This window comes from Neurospora hispaniola (assembly GCF_033458365.1).
Source record: "Neurospora hispaniola strain FGSC 10403 chromosome Unknown B0T23scaffold_7, whole genome shotgun sequence".
NCBI lineage: Eukaryota > Fungi > Ascomycota > Sordariomycetes > Sordariales > Sordariaceae > Neurospora > Neurospora hispaniola.
Genome location: NW_026944412.1, coordinates 561,618 through 589,562, shown reverse-complemented (window position 1 = coordinate 589,562; position 27,945 = coordinate 561,618). Strand labels below are relative to the sequence as shown.

The window sequence follows — 27,945 nt, the reverse complement described above, 5'->3', positions numbered from 1 at the left end:
GTATAATGCCGTAAAACTTGAAACGAAGGGCAGGGTTTCATTGGAGCGACATCTAGGTCATCCCATCATCATGTCCGATTCCAGGCTTGCGAACCTGTGGCCTTCTTCTCCTTTTCCACCACCATTTTTGCCAGTCATAGTGGGACGGACCGTGACGGAGCTCGGCCACACAAAGACACCCTCGCACGTTTCTCGCGTGTGCCTTAAGACCGATCCCAAGAGGCGCGTCTTTGATCCGATTTCCTGGTTTGGGACGGGACGAGAAGAGGGCAGGGACTGGCACCGGCGGCATATTTAAACTCACCATGGGAGAGAAGGACAACGCTTTTGGGCGATAGGCGACGACATGGGTGAGAATGACTATGGCGATAACGCTTTCGTCAACCGACATGTCCCCGAGGAGGGAACCGCTCCTGCGACTGCTGGCCATTCGGCTCAACCCGTACCCGCACCCACAAGCGGCTCGTTTTTCTCGTCCAATGCGGTAGCGTTATTGTCGTCGCATCACGGTGACGTGTCTTCAGTAGCATCAGCAGCAGCTTCCGGTCCAGGTCCAGTACGAACACAGAAGAAGAGAGCCCAGGTGTCCAAGGCCTGTCAACGATGCAGAAGACTGCAAAAGGGGTGTAGCGAATCGAGGCCATGTCAGAGGTGCATCGGTGTCGGATTGGAGGATCAATGTCTCCGGAGCGAGAGGATGATTGGGTGTCATCAAAGTGGAAGTCGACAACATGGACAACACCACCAGACGCAGACACATGTTCTGCTGCCCCGAGCTCATGTCCATGCCGGTGGACTGGCACCAGCTACAGCCACAGTCACAGCTTCAACAGGGACGACAACAACAACAACAACAACAACAACAACGACATGGTCCTTCACCCAGCTCCCAGCCAGCCCTGAAAGTCTGGTCAACTACCCTCTCTCAGGCGGTGCAGCATCAGCCAGCTCTCCTCACCAGGTTCAGCAACATCATCATCAACAACAACAGCAGCAGCAGCAGCAGCACACAACCCCTCTTCCCAAGCCAGTACTCGACCACTGCATCAACCGCTTCTTCTCCCGCCTCTACCCCACCATTCCCATCCTCACCCCTACCTACATCAACCACCTCCTCCACATCTCTTCCTCTCCCCAGCCCAGCCAACCCCTCGGTGACAAAGGCGCCGAAGCCCAGACCCTCCTCCTCTCTCTCTGCGCCCTGACCCTCCTCCAAATCGAGCAGCCTTCCCATTGTCTCTTCACCTCCATCGGCATCCCGCACTCCAACTCCGTCTACGGCCGATTACTCTTTGAAGAAGCACAAGCCAGCCACCATCGTCAACTTTTGGCTTCGGGCACAAATACTGGTACAGGTACAGGTACACCACCAAAGAGGTTTGCCCCGACGTTGGAAAGGGTGTTGATTACCTTTTTCTTGTACGCCTGTCACGCGGTGCTGTTTCATCACTCTCAGGCCTTTTTTTGGTTAAGGGAGGCGACGACGCTGTGGGTTGTTTTGAGAGTTGGTTGTGATGATTCTTCTGGATCTGAAGAAAGAAAACAGGGCGAAGAAGCAGAAGAGGAAGATGGGGAAAGAGGGGGTGAGATGACGCGGACGAGGAAAACCCTGGCGGATCGGTTATTTTGGGTGCTTTTGGTGAGCGAAAGGTCGCATGGAATTAGGTATCGGAGGCCGATAACGCTGCAGATTACGCCCGCCACGCCATCGCTACCTCTGGATATGGGCTGTGCCGATCCGGAGTTGGCAGGGTTGAGTAGCTTGGTGGCGCTGTTCAGGCCGTTGGATACGGGGTTCATGGCGTTGTTGAATCAGGAGGTGACAATGACCTCGAGCGCATTTGGGAGTCCGGCGATGGTGGCGGGGCCGTTGGATGTGGTGGAAAGAGCAATTGCGGAGGCGGTGCCCGGTCCTAGTCCGGGTCCAGTTTCCCTCCCGTCCATGTCGCCAGATGGACACCTGATGGATTCAATGTGTGTTTCTTCCCCTCCACCTCCACCACCACCACCACTTCCTCCCTTTCCTTCTCCTCCTCCTCCTCTTCCGAACACGACAATCCATTCCCTCGTTCCCACCAGCCACCTCCACACAACCCAAATCGCCAACCTGAAAATCACCCAACTCTGGCTGCGTGTGATCCTCTGGCAAATCCGCTTGCGCATCGGGTTATTGATCCCTCCCCCTCCCCGTCCTCCTCTTCCTTCTTCTCCTTCCGAACCCTTGGTAACTTCCCAGCTCCCCATTAAGGAATCCTTAACCTACCACCACCCCCTCTCCATCGCTCACCAGCTCGTCCAAGTCACCAAATCTTTGCCCCTAGAAAGCATCCGCGTGCATGGCGTCGGGTTGACGGAGAAGGTCTTTGATGTCGCTTGTGCCATGGTGGATGTACTTGCCAAGGTGCCTTTGGAGGATCGGAGAAGGTTTTCTGGGTCGATGGGGTCCTTGCTAGAGGTAATGACAAGGGAACGGCAGGAGGAAGAGGAAAGGGAGGATTTGGAGTGGATCAGAGGGTTGATTCATCGGTTACCGGGTGGGAGCGCAATTTATGACGATCTGTTGGGGAAACATATCGCTGGTGTGTTGCCGGATTGGGGGTTGAGGGGTTTTTGAGGGGGATAATGTGGTGGTGTTGATGTTTGTGGACGATTTTGGTTACTTTTGGGAAGAAAATGGGATTTGGATACATACTGGTGTTCACTTGCATTGAGGAAAGATGTGCAAAAACAAGATGGGAATGATGTAATCTTGTATGTATCGACACAGACGCATATATTACGTCGATGGTGAGCTTGACCTACAGAGGAACAAACACTCAAAAGAAATTCAAAGCTGTTAAAGGACAAAAAAAATGGATTGGTGAACACGAGAGAGGAGAACAAAAAAAGGAAATATGGTAACCCTGAAGAAAAAAAAAAAGAAAAAAAAAAAAAAAGGGAAAAGTGCAAAAAGAATCGCCCACGGCGAGACTCGAACTCGCAACATTCAGATGGCTTAGAAGGCCTTGTTACAGGCTTCTTAAAAGTCTGACGCGCTAACCAATTGCGCCACGCGGGCTTTTTTGTGTGATTGGCCGTGCAAAACATCCACCTATAAACTTGGAATGACCTTGTGCTTTTGCTCAAAGATTCATGCAAAGAACACAATGAGCACCATCACCAGCAAAAAGAAACCAAGCCACTCCTTGCACCCACATCAACAACCAGTTCGAACTCCTGTGTGTCAATAAAGAAATATATCCAGCTTTCATTGCATTCCCATTCCCACCTCCACATCCATACTCTCTCCTGGGGTATATGTTCCTAGTACCTTAGTCTGACTAATAATGCACTTTGTTCCATTCCTTCCATCGCCCATTGTCCATTGTCTATCACCCATCTCTTCTCAAGACCTTTTATCCTATCCTAGTCCATCCAGCCATAGCAACCCGTTCTTAGCCCAAGTTGAACTCACTAGCCATATTGCCCATCATCATCTTCATCTTCTCCTTCATCCTCCTGCCCGCATCCTCATCCGCCGCACCAAAGTCCCTCTCATCATCATCATCCTTCTTCGGCCTCCTAGCGGTGCCATCGCCCACAGACTTGCTCGTCTTGTTAGTCTTATCACCCGGCTGCACCGGCCTGTGCGTCCTCCTGGAGACGCCACCGCCAATTCCACCGGGAGCCTCGCGCAACCCGAACGCCTTGGCCATGTGACCGAGATGTAGCGCGGTAATGTCAAAGTAGACGCGCTCCTCGCGAACGTGCGTGGCGTAGGCACGGATGTGTGAGCGGAACGCTTGGCGGGCGGAGACAAGGAGGGGGTTGTCAGGTGTTTTGTTTTCATCCTTCTTGGCGTCCTTCTTGCCCTTCTTGCCCTGCTTGGAGGCGGCGAATTTCTCGCTTTTGGATTCGAAGACGGGCGTGGCGCCGGGCAGGGGAGCGAGGAGACGCTGTTCGAAGTGTAGTTGGAGAGCTTCGGCGCGGGAAGCCCAAGATTGACGATCGGTTTCGAGGATTCCGGACTCGGTGCCAGGCACGTTGATGTTTGTGGCGAAGCCCTTTTGGAGGATAGAATCGTACAGCTGGGGTGCGATGGGGGTCGATTTGGGCAGGATGGAAATGTAGCCTTCTTCGGAACCGGGGAGGAGGAAGAGCACGGCTTTACCGGCGCGACCGGCACGGGCGGTACGACCGATACGGTGGACGTGGTCAGGCACGGCGAAGGCCGGGTCGTACTCGATGACAAGTTCGACGGCCGGAACATCGAGACCACGGGAGGAGATATCGGTGGTGATGAGCACGGCGGGGTCCTTGCATTCGCTGAAGGCCTTAAGGGTAGCGCTACGAACGGGCTGGGCGAGCGAACCGTGGAGCTTGTGTAGCACCACCGTGGGGTTGGCTGGGGAGGTAATGTATGTTGCTGGCGCGACGGTCGACTCGATGTGGATGTTCGGCTTGGTGGTGGGAGCTTCGCCTTCAGGCTTGGGCTCGGGCTCAGCACGCGGTGTGGTAGACTTGAGAAGTTCAAAGTGGTAGTCAACCGAGTCGGCACATGAGATGAAGATGATGGCCTTCATGACTGAACCCTTCCTGGCAAAAGTTGACTTGAGCAGGGCAATAAGCGTGACCAGGCGCAACTTGGCGGGCGTAACGATAGCGGCCTGCTTTAGCTGGGCGGGTGCGGAGAACGCCGTCTCCACGGCACCAGTCTCCGCATCCTTCTCCATATCGCTCTTGGACGCTGTGATGTGAACAGCATCCTCCAAACTGATCTCGCCCAGCTTCTGGACGTTCATTTTCATGGTAGCCGAGCAAAGAACCGTGACTCTCCTCGAAGGGAGAACACCGTCCAAAACCACACCCTCGGCGTTCTTATTCTGTAGTGTACCAGCCCTGATCTTGCCGACGATAGTCTTGATATCATCCTCAAAACCCATTTCCATCATGCGATCACCTTCATCGAGTACCAACCAGCGGACCGTACCAACGTCGAGAACCTTTGTGTTGTCGAGATGATCTGTCAAGCGGCCGGGAGTAGCGATCAGGATGTTGACACCCTTTCTGATGCGCGCCTTCTCTGACTTTTTGCTTTCACCACCTATTACCGTGGTGCAGACTAGCCAGGGAGCGCAGCGCAGCACTTTCTCGAGGACAACGGCGATCTGCTTGCAGAGTTCGCGGGTAGGAGCAAGGATAATAGCGAAGAGTCCCGAGTTGCGGTGCACCTTGGTGGTCTTTGGGGTACCGTCCTCGTTGTGACTGAGGGCCAATATCCTGTGGACGATGGGAAGAAGGTATGCTAGCGTCTTTCCGGAACCCGTCTCGGCTTGGAGGAAGGCATCACTATCCTCCTTGACTAGTTGTGGTATCGTGTTCTTCTGGATGGCGGTCGGGGCCTTCATCTCGAGCTTCGTCGCCAGGTGCTGGGATACACGTCGGGAAAGACCTAATGAGAGGAAATTCTCTGCTTCGGCACTGAGGGGAGCGTTCGAAGGTTGTGCAGGCTCGGCTTCTTCGGCTTGGGGAAGCTCCTCGAAGTCGGTTACGGGAACGGGATTCGAAGTAAACAGTCGCGACGATACGAGGCCAGTCTTCATGGCATGTGTCGGCGGCGGCGGCGGACCTCTCTCGGCGGCATTGCCTGTTCGTGGGGTCTTGGAGAATCTGCCCGAGTCGCCATCTTCTGTCCGTTGACGTTTCGCGGCTCTGTTTGTGTAGTAGTCGGCGCCGGTATCTCGTCGAGCTGTCGAGGCCTGTTTTGTCTGATCTTGTCCACCCTTCTCGCCCTTTTGCGCCTTGACTCTGTCCCTCCACCGGCCACCTGTGTACTTGACCGTCTGCTTGATCGGAGCATCTCCGATCTCAAAGTTGAGAAACATATCACCGTCGTCCGCCATTTTGACTGATTTTGCGGCAAAGAGAGGTGGCGTGTATTGGTGCCGGAAAAGATGGATTGGAAATGGGGAGTTTCAATGGTATCGATGGACTGGAAGACAGGAATATTCTGGGTATTGGCAAGAAAAAAGTTCAACGTCCATGTCGATCCCCGCAACACAGTGGCTCTCAGTGGACTGGCACTCTGGGCCGTTGCACTGAAAGTGGAATTGGGTCCTTGGCCAGATCAAACTGAAGTGGGGCTCTCGCCTCGCTGTGTAAGTGAACCGTGTTGACTCGCACTGTACCTGCATCATTCACTCACCACGCGCCTTCAACATAAAACACAAAACACTACCATTGCATGTGTCTTGGGAATAATCGAGTTGATATAGCTACAAGATTCGTGATAACTTCTCGTTGATTGTTGCTATTAATACATGGGTACTGGTAATTCGACAAAAAACCGCCGTGAACTGCCAACGATGTCAGGGACTGCTGCTCGAAACAGTCGCAAAACATGTACGCATATCATAACATTTCCTTGCCAAAATATTTCGTTGTTCTCTAGTAACACTGAATTCTCCAGAGTCCGAGAATTTCTCACAAGAAGGTTCAGTAAGCGGCTTGGTAGAGTTCCAGAGTCGTCCCATCATAGGCGAATTTCTGGTCTCGACGTTCAGAACGCATTGAGTCCATGACGAAGGTTAAGCTAAGAACATACCCCACCTAGTCAAAAGATACGCGTGTCACACTCGAAATCAGAAGGAGTCTTTCACAAGATCTCTGTGTATCTTGTCAGAGACAGAGCTGGTTCAGATCGGGGATTCGGGAAGGAGGCCGCGAGCGCCCGAACTCGTCTAGGGTGGTATTTTTGGCCAGATCTTGCGCGTATTGGGACTTCTTACGGAGAGTTGGTCCGTAGATATACGTTATATAGATAGCCGCAACAAGAAGAAGGGATATGGCGAATAGAATGGTGTTGGCGATTTCCAAGTGCCTCTTCCCACCAATGTTGCTGACAAAGGGCGTGGCCGGCACCGTTAGGACACCAGCAAGGAAATCGCGAGCCCATCCGTTACCTCCGGTAGCAGAAGCTGAGTAGGGACCGTAAGCGCAGATCATATACTGTTGAGTATGTGGTTAGCATGTCTTTTGTCGGTCAATGAGGTAGAACCTAAGCTTACATCTATGGTGGCCATGTAGATGGAATAGTTCGCAATGCCAATGAAGGTAGACCCGACCATGGTCCCAATCCAATGTATGGGCGGTCCACTGCACGTCCAGGCAAAAATGATCAGACCTATGGGCAAGCATGGCGCAGTCCAGAGAAGCCACCATAGTCGAGATTCATACTGCGCATGCTCGCTGTGCGGTTTCAGATCGCGCGCCCTCTTGTTGCGCTTAAAGACTGGTAAGAAGGACAGCCAGGCGATCAGGTACCCTAAGCCAATTGGGACGAAAGCAAGGCCAATTTGGATCTCGGAAAATTCCCATTGATGGTAGACCAGAACAAAGGACTGGATCTGCATAAAGATGAGGGCATCAGAGAATCCCGACAGTAGTGAGAGAGTGAGGACGATCGGCTCCGTAACAAACATTCGAAAGGGCCGGCCCCAGTTTTTCAACAACTCTTCCCAGCTGAAGCGTTGACGGATGGGACAGAGTTCATTGGGGCCGTAGAGATTGGGCGCCATGCCTGACTCTCTGCGCTTCTTGGCGATTCTGTCGAGATGGATAGTACATCTCGTCTCTGGAACAAAGAGTAGGTGAAGAAGCTGAACGAAACCACCAAAAAGCAGCTGGATCCAGATGCACCACCTCCAGTCTAGATGGGTCTCGACAAATCCGCCGACGATGGGGCCAAGCACTGATCCGCCCACCGAGGAAAAGACAATGTAAGAGACGGCAACCTGCTGGTCAGCAGGCTCGTACATGTCGGCAATCATGCCGAGAGTGACACTGCCACCAGCGCATGATAGGCCTCCTAGGGCGCGGCCAACGAGGATGGTTGCGAAATTGGGAGCGAGAGCGACCGGGATGCACCAAATATTGACCAGAAAGAGAGAGGTCTGCAGAACCTTTTTGCGACCAAACTCCTCTGACCAAGGCGCCCAAAGCTCGCACCCAAAGGCATAGGTGATGAGGAAGATGGCTGCGCCCCAGCGGGCTTCCTGAAGGCTGATACCAAATTCTTCAGAGATGCCGGCCAGACCGTTGGAGTACAGTGACGTGTTGAAGTTCATAGATGTCTGGATGAGAAAGATGGCGGTGAGAATCATCCATTTCGTGGACTTGGAGTACGAAAAGGGGAGTTCGTCGTAGGCATCATTCTTTTCCAGTTCGATCTTGGTGTTCAGCCGAGGTCCCTCATGGACTTGTGCGTGACCATGGAAATTTCTGTTGGAAACCGAATCTGAAGGGTGCAATGTGTCGGCATCTTCTCCCAGATGTGCACCAGTGTCACCTTCCTCCTTTTCTGATACATCGGGCGGTGGTCGGCCACGGGGGGCGTGCATGACGTAATTCTATGGTTCTCTGTTGGAACCAGTTCAGGGTTTTATAATTCGGTCTGTCGATGCGTCTCAAGCAGCGTCGAGGAAGAAGTCGAGATGACTGGTGCCAACTGACAAAGGGACAGCTTGTAGGTGAGTGGTGATATACAGCACACGGCAGAACACTTGACGGGAATCTGGCATCAACCGCGCTTCAGAGTAAGTAGGCTTGGTGCGGATGAATTTGAGCATATGACGATGTCATTATGCGAATACTGAACCGTGTTATATCGAAGGTGGTATAAGGGGGTGAAGAGCTATCCCTGGGGTCTGGGTTTGCCTATATCAACGTAGGCAAGGATGAGGAAGAAAGAGAGGAGGACGAGGACGATGGATACAAGCTCTCCGGGACACGAGATGGTTTTTGATGAGGAGGGGGATACATGGTCGAGCTGCTTGTCTTGACCGCGTGACTTTGTTTTGCTGCGAGCTGCAACTTTCCAGTACGCCGCTATTGAAGAAGTTGGCAGACATGACGCTCGAAGGCCGGAGATGCATCACCGAGGTAACTGGGAGCTTGGGGTGCGGTTTTCTGCGGATGAGAAGTGAAGTTGGAGACTTGGAGTCGAGGCCCGTGGTGGGGAGAGAGAGAGGAAGTGGGTTGATAAAGGGTCCGGGTCCCAGTCCCTTGCTTGGCATTGAGCGAAACTTACATAGGTACCCCGGAGCTTTTACAGTTAGACGCGCATCAGTCATCCGACAGAAAACTGGGGGGAAAAGACGCAATCTTGCTAACAAAGCGAACTGCATGGTACCTAGCCGAGCTTCCAGTCAGGACCGGGAGCATTGCTTCCTCTGCATTACCCCACCACTTTGGCGGATACCACTCGGTACGTACCGTGCCATCTCCTCCAGCAGTGGAAGCTTCACCCACTTCTTTCTCTCTTCTTTTCTTCCAAGCCAGCAATATCCAAGGTTCACCGGTGGAAAGAGGGTGTTTGAACCCCAGCCCTCATCTTCAATCAACCTTCTTTTCTCCTCTTGTGTTAAATCATTACCTGGATCGTTGATGCAATCATCATCCGTCCCCGGTCGGCACACGGCGTTTACATTGGCCGACGCGGTCGTACACTCGAGATGCAACACCAATGTGGAAAAAAAAAACCGGAACACGGCACGGCGGGATGCTTCCCTCTGTTGGATCGGGTGTCGGACGCCCGTCGGGACCGAGTAAGCAGAAAATCAAAGCTCAGCCATTTGCCTGTCGCTGCCACTGCGTCTGACAGCATTGGGGTGCCGGTTTCGGGTCCAAACAGCCGACGTTGATTGTCTCCTCCCTCGCGTGATGTCAGATCATCTTTACTTGAGGTTCTCTGTTGGTTGAGCCTTCCAGGGCAGTATCAAAACGAACGCCATGTCTAGGTACCCTTCCAAAGCTCCCCATCAGGATGGGATGGAAGCCCCCTTGTCCATCCCTTGGGCTCAGTCCCGGACCTTGCCCTTCACTTGGCCTTCGCCCTTCAGCCTGCGCCCCTCCTGGACTTCCCCAGGGCGAGTTCCGGATGCCGTGCACCTCACTTTTTGTGAACCCTTACATCCCGTATTGAGACCTTGTGTACAGCATAACACTATTTACGACGCAGACAAGCTGCTGGTCTCGCCCGGTCGTCTGAAGCTCAAGCAAGCCATCACACGCACCTCTCTGCGCGCCACTCCTGCTTCTACTACGGCTTATTAAAGAACGACAGCACCCCTCCGCGCGCCTGCAAACATGCCTCCCTACAATCCATTCAAAATCAGCGCGAACTTCCCCCGCCCTCCCCTCAAGGCTAGTGTAATGAGTACTCAAGTTGCCGTCGCGGCTGGTGTTGCTGGCCTGGGAATCTACGCCTTCTATCTGAGACGGAACGCAAGCGGGAGCGCAACGGGAACTGCTTTAGCCACGAACATGGACGCCAGCGATCTCAAGCCGGGCAAGCTGCCTCTGTCAGGTTTTGGCTTCCACAGCTTGCGCCTCCACAGCACCGAGCTCATCAACCACAACACCAAGAAGTTGCGTTTCGAACTTCCTGACCGCTCTCAGCCCAGCGGCATGGGCCTCACCTCTGCCCTTCTGACCATTTCCTTCCCCAAGGGACGATGGCTCCCTGTCATCCGCCCGTATACTCCTACAAATGACCTAAGTGAGTTACCAACTCCCAAAGCCATATGATCCCACTAACGACATCCACCCCCAGACGAATCCGGATTCGTCGAGCTCATGGTCAAGCTCTACCCTGGCGGCAAGCAAAGCACCCACCTGCACTCGCTCCAGCCCGGCGACACCCTAACCGTGGCCCCCATCCCCGAGCTCAAGTGGACTCCCAACAAGCACCCGCACGTGGCCATGATCGCCGGCGGCGCCGGCATCACTCCCATGTACCAGCTCGTCCGCGGCATCCTGACCAACCCGGCTGACAAGACCCGTATCACCCTCGTCTGGGGCGTCAACACGGACGAAGACATCTTTCTGCGTGACCAGCTCGCCGAGCTGGAGCAGAACTACCCTGGCCGCTTGAAGACTGTTTACGTCGTTGCTCAACCTGCAGCACAGTCCCCGTATCAGAAGGGGTTTGTGACTAGACAGGTGCTAGAACAGGCCGGGCTCAGTGGTACGACGGAGAAGAGCAAGGGGACCAAGGTGTTGCTTTGTGGACCGCCGGCTATGGAAAAAGCGTTGAAGGGAACAAAGGGATGGGTAGGAGGTGGCAAGAAGGGGGTGTTGCAGGAGTTGGGGTATACCCACGATCAGATTTACAACTTTTAGACGGGTGGACTGGGCTGGGGACGAGCATGTTTGTGTATGGTTTGAGTTTTTGAGGGATGGGGTTGGCGGGAGTTTGTATGACGAGTGGTGAAAATGAAATGGTTGGTACACATTGAGGAGTTGGTCGCTGCGGATAATGCCAGGATTGTGGTTGCGTCCATTGTTCAATATGGTTTTTGTAAGTAAGGGTTTCCAATGCAGTCATTCGAAAGTCAAAAAAGCAATCATCTTCCCCTTTGGTCTGGGTTCTTGGTTCTCCTGGCAGCAAGCCAACGGTTTCAATGCGGAGTTCGTTAACTAACGCAGTCACATGTGATTGCACCTGAGGTTTTCAAGGGTACTTGCTGCAAATGCGTGTCACACCTTGGAAGGGCATGCCCAACAGAGGTAGGTACATGCATAATGTGACTGACTGCACCAAAATATCTCACTCGCATGTGACAGCCGACCCTTAACGTCCCTTTTGCAGCTCTTTCTGCTCCCAGGTCGGCTCATCTCTCTCTTTTCCTCTCATACCTACGTCCAATGTAGGTATGGTACCTGCGTTTCCAAGCTTGTCCGACACCGTCTATCATGCCATTCCGCGTTGACTCCCGTTTGGATCACGGGTGTGCACCAGTGGCCTAACGGGTTTTCACCCGCCCCGCCAAGCAGAGTCAAAGATCCAGGGGTAGTGCCAATTAAAGAGGTTTTATCCGGCATAGAATCCGTGTTTCCTGGAAGCTCATCAATGATGAACATGACATCGGAGAATATCTGGACTTGAATCATCGCTCTGGTCTCCGGCCGGCGATAGTTGTTGCTCGACTGTAGGTGACCAGCTGGGGGACCAAGGAGGAGGATTCTGCTCAAGTGAGCTTCGCCCGTTCTTTGGTGACTTAGGCATTGAGACGTGAATGTAGCAGTTCGTAGTGACCAAGGTCTCGTCCAACAACAACATCAACCCATTTATTCCATTTTCCCAAAAGTGTCCCAGAAATATGATGAGATTATGAGAGGGAAAACTGTCAGAAAAGATCACAGTCAAGACACTACACCATTGACCAAGGTCCTGTTCAACACAATTCAATAATAGGAATAATATAGACACTCTAGGCTGATTGATCACAGCGACTACTTTACCAGCTCAATCACCAATGGCTTGGTTGGTAGGAAGGCTTGATGCCGGACCAAAGTCCACAAAAAGATGGTTGGCGAGGACCTAAAGTTGACTTGTGATGTTTAGAGACCATGGCCTATCTGTCCATCGAAACGGGCACGCGCATGAAAAAAAAAAAAAAAAAAAAAAAAAAAAAAAAAAAAAAAAAAAAAAAACCTAGGAAGTACATTTCCGAAGAAATCTCATGTGGTGATGTGTGGAAGAAAGGCGAAAATCCGGTGCAGTTGGCGAAGATAGAGGAGGATAACTTCTACTTCCCTTTCACATTGTGCTGTACGTTGGCGACTCCGTTCTCCTCTCATCATTTCGTCTACCTCTATTCGGTGCGCCTTGGTATTAGGCAACTTGACTTCGACACAGCTTCGGTTCAATTCAACAATTATTTGTGTAAGCTTTGGATGATCTAGTGTCGACAACTTCGCACCGCCGTTTAATGTGTATGAAGTATTGCGAAATCTGGTGATAAAAATTCAAGTCGTTAACGAAATCTAGACAAACATAATTAAGACCGATTGCCACCGCGAGGTAGAAGCAGAGACACATGTCCCAACCAAGACCAAATCACGCGTACCTCTGCCGTCTACAACTGCGTGGTTTGTCCGTCCGGCCTAGGTAGGTAGGGAGACGGGCGACCCATTACTTGGCGAAGAAAAAAGACAACTACAATAGGTAGGCATTGTCTGACACACACACCGATGCAATGAAGCCAAGGCTGCTGGGTTGCCTGCCCTTCCGAAGCCCACCGTCGCCACGGAAGCAGTAACATCACCTAACGCAACCGTGTCCGTCATCAAGGTGTCTTTCTGGGGAAGGAGCTTACCAAATAGCCGACCAAGACGATGTGTTCCTTCCTGAGAAAGGATGGAAAACTTTGCTTTTACAAGAGATTTTACTGGTGACGACCAGAGAAAAGGCGACTATTGCAACGCACCTACTTTATCCCAATGTGGAATTCCGACAAAAAGCTCGACATAATCCTCGAGTACCCAAACCCTCCATCCTTGGCTGCTCTCAAATCATTACCAGAATTTACCTACGGAGACGAACATGGTTTTGCGGTGCACCTCTTTTACAATACTCTAAAAGCCCAAACAATCGCCTTCGATCTACGTCGGTAGCGGGACAGACAAGAATGTGTCCCTCTGAGGTTCCGTCACTAAGACGAAGACCAAAGTTGTCGAGTTTAACGAAAAGTTCGCACCAAAACGGCTACAAAAGGCCTCAAAGTGGCAGAGAAGAGGAGGAACCACCGCTCAAGCTGGAAGGAAACCATGGACAAGTTCCACCCGCTAGACCATTTGATCAAGGCTCTAGAGACCGTAGCCGCCACCGCAGATGGAGCCGATTTCGTCGTCATGAGGTCGCCACTTGTTCCCACCTTTGGGGCTTTGATTCGCCCTGACGGCACCCGCGCAGAGTTTCTTGACAATGACTGGGCAGCGACCCAAGCCCTCATCCAATTTAAGGCCAAGCAAGGCTTCGACCACAGTCTCCTTTACCAAGAACCTTCTCAGGCTTTGGAAGAGGACCTTGTCTTCCCGCCGGTATAATCAACTACCTCCGATCGCATCCATAAAGTCTTGACGTACCGTGTTTTCGTTAACCATCTTGAGGGCAATACCCATGTTGCACTGTTCCAATTTCTTCAGGCGGTAAGCCGTCTGCTGCTCAGATGTCATGGTATCGTCCCACGTTTGGGCGGGGGCAGGCAGGTTTCGACCTTGAAAGGTCCACGGCGTCGGCATTTTAGCGCGATTTGTAAGGGTAATGTAGACGCCTAGTACTTGTAATGAGAACCTTGGAGAGACGCAAGGAAGACGGCGGGAGAGCAGCGGCGGGGAGCGACAAGGAACAATCGGAGTTGGTTGCGCGATGTCTTGCCAAGATACCTGTCAAGACCGCCAAAACCGAACTTCACAATGAGTCTACGCTTCCAAAATCCGTCAGGGACTTACCGCTCGGAAGAGTCTGAACAAACAGTCTGACTCGCTCAAAGCACACAGACTTAGACTCAGACAGTTTCCGTTATCAATGAACATCATCCATCAAGACTATGACTAGGTCCGACTTGCTGTCGGCCTCTAACCAGGAAGCCGATTTTGACACCGCCGCCAAAGAGGCCTTGTGATAGGCGTTGAAGGTATCGTTTAGAATTTGCGCTTCAAATTCGAGCGTTTCATGGTCTTTATTGATAGCGGTAGAGATTTCGATCATGCGCGCATCGACGGCCTCCTGGATGTGACGTTGGAGGCTGCTCAGGCTGGAGGTGACGTTTCCGCTAATCTCGGGAAGACACAATTGATCCGCCCCTCGACTTGCCTGAGAGAAAAACCACAGTCGGACTCCCGTAGGAATCAACTACACTGGGCCTGATCAACCTGTGGCATGCCAGCAATACAGAGAATTATCTGGAGGGCACATCAATCACAGCAGCCCTGCACTGGATGTTCGAGGGGAAGATGAAGAAGTTGATCTAAGGCCAAATTTGGTACATGAGACGTTCCTCAAAAAACGATGAGAGAAGGCCGAGAAAGAATCATGTCATTTCATCTGATCATATCATTTCCCTCGTCATTCCTTCATCCCATGTCTCAGTTCAAAACTACTTATGCATCAATTCTCATGAGATATGTCTGTGGACAGGACGAAATCATGGATCACCTTTTTGGAAATATGGGTCCCTTTACTTTTTGACTTTTCGAAAAGTCAAAGAAGGAATTTCTCCTTCTCTCCATTGGTTCCGGAACCCTCTGCGCTAGATTGTTGCAGGACTCGAGAAGAACATTACGACATGGATGGGAAAGCACCAGAAAGACAATGGCATGGGGAGTTGTCATCTGAGAGATCGTCTGGGGAACCCATTTCGCCGTAGTCGGTGCTGTCTGTTTCGATCTCTCTTGGGCAACTGTATTGTTGACGGCCACGTCACTATGCTCTCGACGAGTATGGTCGATCCATTGCCCTATGCTGTTGAAATGGGCATTGCAAGTCGGACATCTGAAGTAGGCTGATATGTCTTCTTGATGCTGCGTGATGCATGAGATCCGCGTAGCGAGCAAATGAAGAATGTCTTGATTGATGGTCTGTCTAACTCTGAGTCTGTCTGTTGACTGACTGCCGTCAAGGCTTATATGCTTGAGGCGAGCGAAGGTTGAGGCTTCCCCCAATGGGGCGCCGCTTCCCTCTGCAGACAAGGTGCTCACGGGGAAACCCCGTGTCACTGCGACATCCACAGGTTCAAATCGAGCAGAGGCATAGTAAACCTTATTGTCGGGGGTCGGGGTGTGATACCAGTAGTAGTACTTGTAATGGCCCATCTAGACATCCCCAAGGACTTGTCCATCCGCCAAAGGGGAGTTTGCACGGGTACCGTACGTAGGAGAGCAAGAATCTTCGGTCAATAGTCGGTACTACTGAAGCCCATTGCCATATTGGTAGCGAAACTATCGATTGTGATGGTACACTTTGATAGGTCGAAATCGTTGATAGGGTCGACAGCCCATTGCGGTGTTGGTGGTGTAACGGGCTGTTCATGGTGATGGCGTAATTGGTGCTGCCTGGCGCGGTGTTGGTTGTCGTTGCCCTGAGGTCGCTCTGGTCGTGGCCACTGTCCAAGTGCGTTTATGGGCATCAATTCGTGGCAAAAGTTGCGACCGATGATGAGAGCCTCATGGCCCTCGTCATAACCATTCAGCTGGAAGCCCGCAGGCAGGATTCTCCCATTGTCAACCTGTGGATGCAGTGTCAAGACCCAAACGAGTTTGTCATTCTGTGAAACATGGCGCACCAGTGTGGGCAGGGTAGTGAACGTTCATTTCACTCCATCTTCGAGACAGTACGGGCAAACAAACACTCCGTTCTGCTTTTGTCCCCACTTCCTTTTCCAAACAGCTTCGCCGGTGTATTCCGTCTTCATGTGGACTTCCAGCTTCGCTCTTGTCGGCCACACCTTTGATCTGGCCTTGAGGTCCGCGGTGTCATCGGTCTGACACAACGGACAAGTTACCGAGGAGTTCTTGAAATCGGTTTTTATTGAAAAGGAGTTTTCGAGCAACAACCCCATGAGAGTTTTGGCCACAGTTGTCGTGGCCAGCGTCGCCCTCCACAAGATGCAGACGAATTTCCAGGAGCTGGAGTAGACTGACAGAACGCCAGAGACTTATTTGATAGGGTGGCCATTTTCAACCAAACTCTCCAGGTGGCGGGGGGAGGTCACGGCCAAATGGATCTGGATAGACGCATTAGCACTAACCTCTCAACCTTCCGTCTCAAGGGATCTCTTGTTCCATCACTCAAGTTCCGAGCCATGTGATGACCCTTCAGCACCACCACTCACCCCTTTTATAACTGTGCGGTATCAGAGAGCAAATCTCACAGTCAAAGTCTACTCTAATCAGAGCGAAATGAACAACGTCGCACACTTACTACTACCTTTAATCTCTCTATAGAATATGTGAACTGTGATCGAGTAAACAACCATCGATACACAATAAGCAGACTCTCATCGGAGTAAAATGTACAAAGTTGCAATGTCATATTCGTCCGAATTTACATCACTTCTGATTTCACTATTCTCTTAGAACGACTACCGCGATCATGGTTTTACTCAGGGGGTAGTTCGGTATTGGCGTCGGATTTAAGGTTCGCATGAGGTTGGCTTCGCGGCACCGTCAACGGTTTGGCACACGACAGTCTATAGTAGTGACCGCACGATCGATGTGTCCTGACACTCCAGGCTTCTGCGGACCCGTGTATGCCTCGATGCGCCCATTTGGGGTCGCCGACTGGACCTACCAGTGGGCGTTTACCCCTTTTGGGTTGAAGTGAGAGTCCGGGGGCAGTCTAAACATTGCGACTAGGGTAAAGGCAGCGACGTTCTTAAAAGCCACAGCAGGGAGAACATCCACGGCCACTGGAGACCCGGCTAGGACCGAGAACAAGATGGGGTGTACCTTGGCGATCTCACCATTCATTCCATAACGAAACCCAAGCAGGTCTCTATAATTGGAACTAAGTAACGGCGGGAGGAGATACATTGCACAATCCAGCCTACTACATCTAAACGCTGGTCCCTAACGGCAGGCGTAGGCTTGAAGTACCGCACGATCTCGTTTACCGTAGCGACGTGAGCGGCGCGCACACGGAGATCTTGAAGCTGTGCCCAGATCCAGCGACGAACTAAGCGATGCAGAACAGCGGCGGTGTCTCTGTGGGGAAGAACGAACGCCACAATGAGGTTGACGATGCTGCGCGGCGCTTGCACCATGATCTTATTTCCAAAATCGACGACCACGTGCTCCTTGGCGGCTTCGACAGAGTTGCACGAAAAAAGAGAGAGGAAGATGTGGTGTCTTCGACCAGGGTGTCAAGGAGTTGTCCCATGACTGAAATGGGATTGTGTAGTTGACTAGGCAGACGAGCATTAATCAGTCAGGTGGTTTAATCAGATTGGCACTCACGGACAGTCCTCCGTAAGGATGTAACTCATCAGACTTGGGCATCTCCCATTTCTCATATCGAGTTCACCGAGTCCTCAGAGTACACCACAAGTCGATAGTCAGGCCCTCGAGTGGTCACGCATGAGCAGCAAAACAACGACCGCTCGAGAAACTGAATTGCGATCCTTCTAGTGTGAGATCACATGGCTTTCTCTAGCCATCTGCCTATTGTTTTCATTCGGTGTAAAACAGATGACACCGAGTAAAGTGTTTCAGTACCTGCTAGTCACTCTCTTACCAACATGGCGGGACCAATCACAGCTGTCAAGCAACGTCAGTTGTTGAAAAGTAAAATGCACAATAGGAATACCGAGTATCTTATTGACTTCTATTGTTCTTTTATCTTGAATAGCTTCTTGCTGTGCTCTGAGGTCTTCCCTTCTGGCAAGTTAAAAGGGAATGTTTCTATTTCGGAGTGGAATTCTGTTCCCCTTTTTTTCTCCTTTGCTATCAACAACCTTCGATCACTCAGGTAAGAGCCTCGATTCTCACTTTTAATTCACTACTCCCATCCAGATTCCCCCTGAAAAATTGTCACCGGGACATCCACTTTTGCCGCTTCTCATGAACTTTCCTCTGCACCTGCATTACAACTTCAATTGTCTGAATCTGAACATGCCCTTCACATCTTTTGCATCTGCAGCCATCAGATTTTACCATGTACCTTCAGTCGTTCGTCTAATCCAGCGTTCACATGGTTTGGGTTTGTTACGTCCTCTGTGTTTTGTTCATTTTTCTTCCGTTGTCAACGCTGGTCACATTGAAGACCTCAGCCGTCGTCTTCATCCCAAGCTCCAGCCCAGTGGCCAGCTAGAGGCAATAACAGAGCAGCTCATATTACCCGCCACGAAGAATAGGTAATTCATGACCTTCAATTCCTGCTATCCTTGTAACCGCTATCGTTTTTATGTACCTCCCTATCACCAAGCATCTCTCAAGACAACCCACAAGAGACATCTCTGTAGTTCATTTGAATGTATAAACGGATTATGCCCTGCCATCATTACTGTCCTAGCTGCCTCATTCGAGATTACTTGACGACACCGCCTGTAACAGCCAATTCCTCGTTGCGATGAGCGCCCAGTGGCGTTGCATAACCCTATCCGTGCGGATGTTTCGTAAATTATGGGAGTGTTTTGACTTCACATGAATCATGGCGGACATGTTGCGTAGTCTGCTTTGCCCCTTTCAGCTTGGAGACAATCGTTCAAGATGATGTGGGCAGTCGACTGAGATGACACTGTCAAAGTTGACCTCATTCTCATCTCCTCCACCAGCCAGTGGCCTGGTACAACCCACTGAGAGGGGCCTACATCACCCATCAGTAATGCCATGGAAGCGAACTCCTTTATCACTTTCCACGGCCGTCAAAGTTGACGTCGTTTTCATCTCAAGCCCCAGCCATTGGCCAGTGAGGAGTTGTTGGCATCTCATCTAGGAGAGCCCTCGTCACTCACCAGTAATCCCAATTGAAGGGTTCACGAACGTCGTTTGCATTGGGGCCGTCCCATTTCATCCCAACGCCATCCAAGCTGATCCAATCGGCAAATCACCTAACCCAGCCATTTATCCCCCGATATCAAGGTCCTAAGCTTGCTCTCCCTACTTGGTGTTGGTATTCACCGCAACGCAAACGGTCCCGCCCTTACCCTGGTTGGTCACCGATCCTCACCGGCGGAGAGCCTCCTCTTCCTCGAATACTTAAGGCAGCCAGCGTTTCTGTTCCCCTTCCTCTTTCTTCTCCCTTCCCTTCTACGCAGTAGGGCAGTCCAACAATTTATCAACATCACCCATCAAAGCATCACCTACCACTACCCAATCACCTGCAGGGCAGTGATCGGAATTCCAGCGGCCAGTGATACAGCCCGTTCTAGCTTTCAGTCCCTTCACTCGTCCTCTCCAGCCGGCCAGCCTCCAATGGGGCGTAGGCGGAGAGCCTCTCCTCCTTCGGATACCTAAAGGGCACACTTCCCTCCTCTTCTTCCTGCAACGGAGCAGACAGTCAAGCAAATCTAGCCTCGTGACTGACATTACCACCACCTACCTACCTAGATACCATCAAAAACCACTACCACGTCAGCTCGAACGCAGTAGGTAGACCTCCTTCCCTCAGCTCATCCTCTGTTTGAAAGCCGCCTACCGACATCATCGTATATCGACAACATCATCTCTCACACATGTTCCCTTCTGACCATTGCTGACTGCGGAAACAGAGCACAGTACCACTTACCACCATCGCCTCCAGCATTGCCGGTTATCAAATCACACCACGCAAAACTTTTCACGACGGCTATTATTTACTAGTAAAAGATCAGTCGACATTACCACTGCCCTAGTCAAGATGGCTGCCCCATCTTTATTTCCCTCCTCCCGCGCTGCTGCCAATCTCGCGTGGCTTGCCCCAGAGATCCAGCCCATGTCTGTGCCTCTGGACACCTCCAGGCCCATCGACAACATGGCGACTACCAACTCCACGACCCATAACTCCCACCGCCCTGCCACTCCGGCCGACAAGCGCCGCGTCTACCCTGCTCCGGCCATCACGCCTCCTCGCTCTCCGGCCACCCCGGACCAGCGGAAGCTGGTGACCGTCCGGCGGGTGCAAAAGGTCGACATGGGCAGCCACAAATTTCACGATAAAGTGGTTATTGACGGCTGGACCGTCGCCGCCGCACGCCACTCCGTCCGCGAGGGTCAGCTCGCCATTTTCATCGAGCCCGATGCTCTCCTGCCTGCCGTGGATGAGCACTACTGGCAGTTCTCGCAGGCCGGCAACCGCACTTGGATCAAGGGCAAGGAGTATTTCCGCGTTGCCACAAAGTGTCTTGGTTCACCGAAGGATCCGAGATCGCAGTGGGTTTCGCAGGGACTTGTCCTCAAGCTGGAGGACTTCCCGGAGATCAACGCTGATGTGATCCGGAAGGGGAGGCTGGCAATGTTTGAGGGAGAGGAGATTTCTCAACAATTGGTCGACTACTCGGACATGCTGGGCGTCACGAAGTGGGAGCCCCATGGCACCACCGGTCCCAACGGAAACGGCAATGTTCTCGTCAAGATTCCGTCTTTCATCAAGAGAACGGACACTGAACGTGTCCAAAACTGCCTCAACCTTTTCACCAAGGAAAAGTACAAGCATATCATCTACCAGGAAACCATCAAGCTCGACGGCAGCAGCATGAGCGTCTACTTCATTCCCAAGACGTCCAAGTACTTTGGCAGCCTTCATCGACCTCATCCCGGATCCGAGGCCCAGACCGTTCTTACCTTGGGTCGCTTCGGGGTCTGCAGCAAGAACATCGATTTGCCCTACTCCAAGGACTGCCCGTACTGGAAGGAAGCACTGGCAAACAACTTGCCAGCCATTCTTGAAGGCCTACACCAGAAGAACAAAAACGGCACCATCGCCATCCAGGGCGAACTCGTTGGCCCTGGAATCAATGGTAACCACCACAGCCTGCCGGAGAACTCCGACCCGGAGTTTCACGTCTTTTCGATCTGGGACATCCAGAACCTGAAACGCTGGGATCCCCGCGTTGTCAAGAATTTCTCCGATGCTCACAACCTCAAGCACGTCAAGGTGATGGGATACCACAAACTCCATGACATTGCCGAAAGTCACGAAGACCTGATCTCCTTGGCGGAGGTGAGGGGGGGTGAGGGCATCGTGTTCAAGAGCTGCGTTGATGGTCGCTGGTTCAAGGTCTTGTCACCGCAGTGGATCGTTGAGCAGGGTGATGAGAAGGATGCTCGGGAGGCGAACAAGTCGAAGACTGGAGGAGAGAAGAATAACATTTCGAGCGGCAAGAAGAACAATGCCTCGAGCGGAAACAATGTCAACATAACTGATATCCACGCTACCAGCTCGGGTCAAGTCGAGGAGGGGAAGGCCGAGGTAAAGAGTTTTGGGCAGCAGCAGGCCGACGATTATGACACGCGCGGCAAGGACAGACCAAGATATACAGAGGTTGAGTTGCGCGAAGCCGAGATTCAGGAGGAAAAAATGATGATGATCGAGAATTGGTTGGACAATGCTACGCCTGATGATGCGAAGATGAAGGCCGAAGAGGCTTTGGTTACCGACCATGTGGAACTCAAGGACACGAGCGAAGGAACGGCGGAGGAAGCCCTGGTTACCAATAAGCCCGAGGACATTGGCGAGAGGACGGCGGAGGAAGCTTTGATTGCCGACGAACCCAAGAATGCAGGTGAGGGAGCGGCGGAGGATGCTCTGGTTGCCGACAAACCCGAGGACACTGGCAAAGAAACTTCCGAGTGCGTGACTATCCAAGATGTTGGAGAGAAATCCGCCGAGAAGAAAGCTGGTAAGCTCTCGGACACCCTTCCTCCAAAGGAGTTCGACAACGTGCAAGATTTTCTGGATGCCGCTGTTACCTGGCTCGGACAACCGATGAGCCACAGAGAAGCTATCGAAGAGATCGGTCGCATCATCTTGACCGAGATGGCGATCAACAAAGAGAACATTCAAGCGTCCATGAAAGACTTGGCCGAGGTTGTACTGGATGAGCTGAAGTTTGTCGCAACCGATGAGAGTATCGCTCACCAAGAAATGCCGTCCAAGGACGATGCTCCGACCAATATCGCCCCCACCGTTCCCGACACTCCCAAGAGTCCTACCAGCCCGGACACTCCCACCACTTTCGACGCTCCGATTACTGCCCACGAAACCAATCTGGCAATGGAGCCTGTGATCGTTCCGGAGTTCGTGACGGGACCGGTGCAGCAAAATGCCATGGGCAACCCTACTCCCCCCGCCTCCGAACATACCGACGAGCAGAACGTGTTGGCCGGCGTCAACTGGGATGATTACAAGGTTATCAAGCGGGGAGGCCAGCTGGTGTGCATCAGACGGGAGGACTATGTCCCCAGAAGCCCGCCCTCATTGTACCCGTCGGCTGAGGAGATGGCACGTCGCAGAGAAAAACGTCGCCGTTCTCGTCGTTAGAGGCCAAGAAAGAGGTCTTCCGAGGCAATTCAAGTTATCAGGTTATTGGAGCATGGAAATCGATGGTTGGGTGACTGGATGGATGTTCCTGGAGTTTAGGGGAGACTCGTCGAGAGTCGGTGGCACCGTGATGGGAATTTGGTTCCAATTGCCTTCTTTTTATATTTCTGTTGTCGGGTCAGGTAGCGTTGCTATTGCAGGAAGAAGAGATATTATCCAGAGCAGGACTATGGGCGTTCGGTCACCAAAACATACCTAGGAGATGACTGAGGTGGTTAGGTAGTCATCAGATTGCTGGTTTTCCCTTGAAGTTCATATTCTTCATATCGATCATGAACCCGTGACCTGAACCTCGGTTACAGTAGCCCTGTTGATAATCCATGAATTGTGCGACTGGTGACTGGCGAGTGTCACTGAGGGTGTGAAGCTCAAACGCGGGCCGGTGGCACAACCGCAGTGCCGAAAACATGTGGTGACGATCTCATTGTCATTGGGTAACCAAGAGACACAGCATCGGTGGTGTAAGTCAAGATGGTTGAGCTCGACGCCAGAGCCTTGGCGACAATATTGTGAATCACGATGTCTAGTGAAGTGATGGAGTTGAAGCGTGGATGAGGGAGGACCTGACGAGCACGGGACCTCGACGTCGTCAAAAGAGGATCCCCTGCTCCACCAAACAGTAGGAGCTCAGACCACCGGCAGATCAAGCTGTGGGGCAAGCGGAGCTTCAAGCGAAGAGCTGATCCACCCAGGTGGTCAAAGCTCCCTGTGGTGCCTGGCGCAGCTGAAACCCAATTCGGGTTAGGCTTCGAGATGCTAGCTCAACGGACCAGTCATATCGTCCGAATCCCTTCCAGCGTCTCCCAGCCTCTGGAATTCACCCGTGGGCGGCCGGCCAGTGTCACTGTAACGCGAAGAGCATCCACTGATTTCAAAGTCTGGGTCACCAGGGCATGTCCCTTCATCCATGTCCTGTTCCCCCCGTCCCAAGGTCCTCTTGGGCGCTTGTTCAGCTTGTCAACATTAAATAAAATATCTCGCGATTTTCATCTGGACACCGCTTGTTTTCTTCTTCCATCTCATCCACTCACTAGCTCATAATTTCATCTTGAATAAAAAGAACAAGCAACAGTTCGCTTGAGTCTCAGTTGACGACATAACCGACCCAAATATGCCACCCCCACCGCCCCCAGCGAACCGGACCATGTCTCCGCCAACCAGGCGGCCCGGTGATCGCGACCAACTGTATAACCCGCGTCAGTCTGATGCCAGCTTGCCATACCGACCAGACAACGAGACGGTAACCATTCAGAAGCCCAATGGCTCTGAAACCACTCTCAAGCTTCCTCCATCCAGCCTTAAGGATCTACCATACCGCCCCGCTCCCAATGGCACCTCGGATCCCAAGAGACGGCCATCCGACCCAGCCTACCGCCCCGGCGACCGTGATCGTGATCGTGAACCCCAACCACAACGCAGAGCCTCGTCCCCAGCACCAGGCGCCATTCCGCCAGCCCCAGTGTCTCCCACATCCAAGCCATCCTATGCCCCCAGTCACTCCCCTCCCGGCTCACGGAACCCTTCCCATGGCAACTACCCACCGGCAAGCTCCAATGGGCCCGGCGGCTTTCCCACCGGTGGCCGTCTCAAGACTCAGACTCCTCCCCTGGACCCTCTCGACCCACGCTCGCCTTCCTTCGTCCGTCGTCCACCTCCCGGCCCTGCTCCCATCAACGGCGGCATGAACGGCGACCACAACGGTTCTCTGAACGCCATTGGCGGTGGCAACAACCGCCGTCCCGACGTAGTCGAATCCATTCCCGGCCCTGCGGCCCCGCTTCCTTCCAAGAAAGATGACCGCGACCGGTTTGATCGTGATGGGCGACCTCGGCCCAGCTCTGATTACACCCGTTACGGCTCCGAACGTCCTCCTAGCCCAGGATACACCAAACCGATCCGCCCACCCCCTCCCCGCAACAGCAGCAGCACTGGAAATAGCGATTATGGAGTTCCCACCAGCAGACCGAATGGCAAGGTCCACCCCAACCCCAACCCAGGGGCAACCAACCCGACGACCCGTCCCTCCATCGGCCCGGGCCGCCACGGCTCCATCATTGAAATGATGCCCGGCCCCGCCGCTCACCCCACTCCTCCTGCTCTCAGTCACAGCCACAGCCACGGCCACATCCATCCCTCTCTCGGCCTCACCAAGCCCAGCAAAAACGCCGCAAAGCTCTCCGAACTCGAAGAGGGTCTACTGTACGGCGACACCGAGCGATACCCGCCGCAAATGGAGCTGGGTGACTACCGGCAAGCAACCGAATGTTCTTTGAGGGAGTACATGGCTTTGCAGCGCAAGCGGCGACAAATTAGTTACAAGATTGCCGCAGGAAACAGCGGCAAGGAGGCGGCACAGGTTGAGGAGAAGCTGAGACATCAGGCCAGCACGGCAATCGATGAGTTGATTGAGTTGCGCGGAAGGGTGGCGGAGATCGTGAGGAGGGGGGAGAAGGCAAGGTGGAGGCGGTATTTGTGGAGTGGTGCTTTGTGAGTTTTTCTTCCCTTCTCCTTCATTCTTCCCGTCGTGGTGACCCGCTGCACACGGCTTTTGTTTTTGTTTTTTTTCCTCGCTTCGCTCGATTTTCCCCTTCATTTTCCCGACCAAAGACTAACAAGGAGTCAAACAGCGCAATCTTCATCCCCTTGGTAAAATCTTTTTTCCGCCCCTCGTCCGTCGACAGAGGCGCACATGCCCGTGAGCATCGTGGCGAGCGCTCCCACAACCGAACTGAATATGCCTTCCGCAAATCCAAGTCGTTGATCAACCGGATCCTTTCGCAAGCTCGGCGGCCCGGACTGGCCAGTTTGAGTTTCCTCGTCTTTGCCGTGTTGTACGTCTTCACGAACGAGGTGTCGCTGAGGGCGGCAAGGACGGTGAGCAGAAGACTGAAGAGGTTGACGGCCAAGGTGGAAAGGGGACGGGAGTTGGGCGAGGATGATTTTAGGGGATTGAATGGGTGGAGGTGGGGAGTGCTGGAGTTGACTGCTTAATGGAGGGTTGGTCATGAGGGAGGAAATGGAGCTGGAGATGGAAAACAGAGAGTAAAGACGAGGAATGATGGAGGAAGACATGATATCGATGATTAATGACTGGTGATGACGGAGTTGTTGGCAGGCGTCAGATGACTTTTTTCTTCTTTCTTTTTGGGTTAATGACGAGGTTTTGGAGAGAAGGAGGAATAGGACGAGGAAGGGCAGATTGGGAAGAACCGACGGTTTGTTTTTTGGTGGCTGTTGTCCATGTTAGCTGTTTTCATACCCTCGCTTGTACCATTTCTGTGTTCTAACTGTATGTAGGAAGTAATGTTGAGGTAGATTGACATCCTGAACTCAGTCGGCTGCGATACAATGTAGATGGAAGAGTCTGACACTTACTCATTTGCTAATTGTCCCTACTTGATGCAAAAGTTCCCCGTTCGTCCCTTCAATCACGCGCATCACTAGGTGAGTAAACAGTTTGTGGCATTTTAGTTTGCCTTTTTGACTCACAAACCACTCACTCGCCATTTGCCAACATCCCAGTGGCATTGACACATACGTATCTAGGCCCCTCCGCTATCCATTTATAACATGCGAAACATACCTCCCCACGGCGCAATTGCGTTGCAACATGAACAGTCCTGGTGTAACTGAAACTGACCTCCACGATGGCCACCCCGAACTACACACCCGAGCAAATCTCGGCCCTTCGATCCCTGCGGGACCGCCTCCGCTCCGCACAATATACCTGGGAAGTCCGGCAGCTGTTGAAGAACACAGCTAGCGCTACAGGACTGAAGCAACTACAGCTCGTACAATGGCAGGATGAGGATAACAATAGGAAAAACCTGCTGCATTTCTTAGTGGATGAGAGGCTTGAAAGTAGGTGAATCCCCTAGTGCCTGGGTTTTATGTTGTCGAAGATAAAGTGACGTCTAGACGTTGGATGCGTAAAGTCAAGTGATAGACAATAGCTAAATCCAACACCAACAAAAACCAACAGAAGTAGCCATCCTCCTCATCGAAGTCTTCTGGAGCCGAAAGGAAGAAGACCAAAAACAGCTCATGCGTATCATCAGGTATCCAAAGTGCTACATCGATAGTCCTGAAGGCAGCGGCGGGGAATATACAGTTGAGCGTCTCGCGGAAGGACGAAACTGTGAGCAGCTGGTGGACATGATAAGCCGGTTCCGTGAGCTGTGTCCTCAAGATACCTCTACGGGAGAAGAAGAAGACGAAGAAGAAGAGACAGAAGAGGAGAGAGCAACGGCAATAGAACGTATGAGACGTCTTCAACGAATAAGCACCCCTATACCTCGAACTCCTTCTCCTCCTCCTCCGTCGTCATCAAATGGTTCTCTTCTTCCAATTCCACTGGAACCCGCTAACTTTTCTCCACTGCATGTGTTTACCACAACAAAGAAGAAGAAGAAGAAAACTCCTCTGCATCCTCCTCGTGCTGCGCGACAAGTTAGTTCTAGTCCTCGCAGTACTCCTCCTCGCAGTACTCCTCCTCTAGCTAGAGGCGGTACCCCTGTAGAGATAACAATCTGGAGTTCTCCTCCTTCTTCTCGTGCTGCAATACAGACGCCTATTCTTCTACGTGACGATGCTCACGACCAATCTCAACCTAGTACCCCGCCGCCTTTCATACCTTCTACTACTCCTCCTCCAGCCCCAGGGGCACCAGATACTCCACTTTGGTATCCCCCTTCGGAACACTCAGAGCACTCAGAGCCAGAGCCAGAGTGGGAGGAACAAAGAGTAAGAGAAAGTCAACGGATTCAGAGCCCTTCAACACCACCGCCGCTGGGCAGTTCTGTGCCTGCCTCGTCTGAACGGACACTTGAACCTCTCACTCCGGTTCGTCTTCTTCTAGTACCTGCCAATTTCCTCTCTCTCCCTTATGGACCTATGGGTTGAGACTAATCCTGATGCGTCAATCGGTAGTCTAGAAACAGTAGGGGGAGATGGCGGTAGTCTTGAGGTATGTCAAGGATCCCTCTGCAAGGGTTATAAGCCCTGGCATAAACCTGGCGCTTGGAACACCATAACGACCGCTTGGTAGAGGTATGAATTGTGTGGGTTGGGGTAGGGAAGTGAAGTAGATACATGTAGTGTAGGTA

The 27,945-nt window shown here is 52.4% G+C and overlaps 8 protein-coding genes and 1 non-coding gene across 9 annotated transcripts; 5 read left to right on the top strand and 4 right to left on the bottom strand.

Moving 5' to 3' along the window:
- Positions 1-346: 346 nt before the first annotated feature.
- Positions 347-2,614, top strand: B0T23DRAFT_406811 (uncharacterized protein; the record flags this gene model as incomplete). The annotated part of the gene is made up of 2 exons (XM_062839138.1): positions 347-1,361; positions 1,536-2,614. The coding sequence occupies 2 exons, from the start codon at positions 347-349 to the stop codon at positions 2,612-2,614; spliced, it is 2,094 nt and encodes a 697-aa protein (XP_062689638.1).
- A 333-nt stretch (positions 2,615-2,947) lies between these two features.
- On the bottom strand, positions 2,948-5,986 carry B0T23DRAFT_386075 (P-loop containing nucleoside triphosphate hydrolase protein). The gene has a single exon (XM_062837582.1). The coding sequence runs from the start codon at positions 5,880-5,882 to the stop codon at positions 3,435-3,437; it is 2,448 nt and encodes an 815-aa protein (XP_062689637.1). The 5' UTR covers positions 5,883-5,986; the 3' UTR covers positions 2,948-3,434.
- B0T23DRAFT_t293 lies at positions 2,957-3,058 on the bottom strand. Its single transcript has one exon. It is a non-coding gene; the product is annotated as a tRNA-Lys (tRNA).
- Positions 5,987-6,608: 622 nt separating the features above from the next.
- Positions 6,609-8,538, bottom strand: B0T23DRAFT_208131 (major facilitator superfamily domain-containing protein). The gene is made up of 2 exons (XM_062833502.1): positions 7,047-8,538; positions 6,609-6,987 (listed from the first exon to the last, which is right to left on the bottom strand). The coding sequence occupies exons 1-2, from the start codon at positions 8,376-8,378 to the stop codon at positions 6,658-6,660; spliced, it is 1,662 nt and encodes a 553-aa protein (XP_062689636.1). The 5' UTR covers positions 8,379-8,538; the 3' UTR covers positions 6,609-6,657.
- Positions 8,539-9,903: 1,365 nt separating this feature from the next.
- On the top strand, positions 9,904-11,461 carry B0T23DRAFT_208119 (ferredoxin reductase-like protein). The gene is made up of 2 exons (XM_062833501.1): positions 9,904-10,537; positions 10,592-11,461. Exons 1-2 carry the CDS (start codon positions 10,126-10,128, stop codon positions 11,158-11,160), a joined length of 981 nt encoding a protein of 326 aa, XP_062689635.1. The 5' UTR covers positions 9,904-10,125; the 3' UTR covers positions 11,161-11,461.
- Positions 11,462-15,716: 4,255 nt separating this feature from the next.
- Positions 15,717-16,627, bottom strand: B0T23DRAFT_398219 (uncharacterized protein; the record flags this gene model as incomplete). The annotated part of the gene is made up of 3 exons (XM_062838349.1): positions 15,717-16,049; positions 16,167-16,449; positions 16,572-16,627. 3 exons carry the CDS (start codon positions 16,625-16,627, stop codon positions 15,717-15,719), a joined length of 672 nt encoding a protein of 223 aa, XP_062689634.1.
- A 3,376-nt stretch (positions 16,628-20,003) lies between these two features.
- Positions 20,004-22,945, top strand: B0T23DRAFT_208081 (uncharacterized protein). Its single transcript, XM_062833500.1, has one exon. It carries the CDS (start codon positions 20,159-20,161, stop codon positions 22,778-22,780), a length of 2,622 nt encoding a protein of 873 aa, XP_062689633.1. The 5' UTR covers positions 20,004-20,158; the 3' UTR covers positions 22,781-22,945.
- Positions 22,946-23,751: 806 nt separating this feature from the next.
- B0T23DRAFT_455681 (uncharacterized protein) lies at positions 23,752-26,232 on the top strand. Its single transcript, XM_062841249.1, has 2 exons — positions 23,752-25,327; positions 25,468-26,232. The coding sequence occupies exons 1-2, from the start codon at positions 23,952-23,954 to the stop codon at positions 25,829-25,831; spliced, it is 1,740 nt and encodes a 579-aa protein (XP_062689632.1). The 5' UTR covers positions 23,752-23,951; the 3' UTR covers positions 25,832-26,232.
- A 255-nt stretch (positions 26,233-26,487) lies between these two features.
- Positions 26,488-27,742, top strand: B0T23DRAFT_398216 (uncharacterized protein; the record flags this gene model as incomplete). Its single annotated transcript, XM_062838348.1, has 2 exons — positions 26,488-26,701; positions 26,823-27,742. 2 exons carry the CDS (start codon positions 26,488-26,490, stop codon positions 27,740-27,742), a joined length of 1,134 nt encoding a protein of 377 aa, XP_062689631.1.
- Between the last annotated feature and the right edge of the window lie 203 nt (positions 27,743-27,945).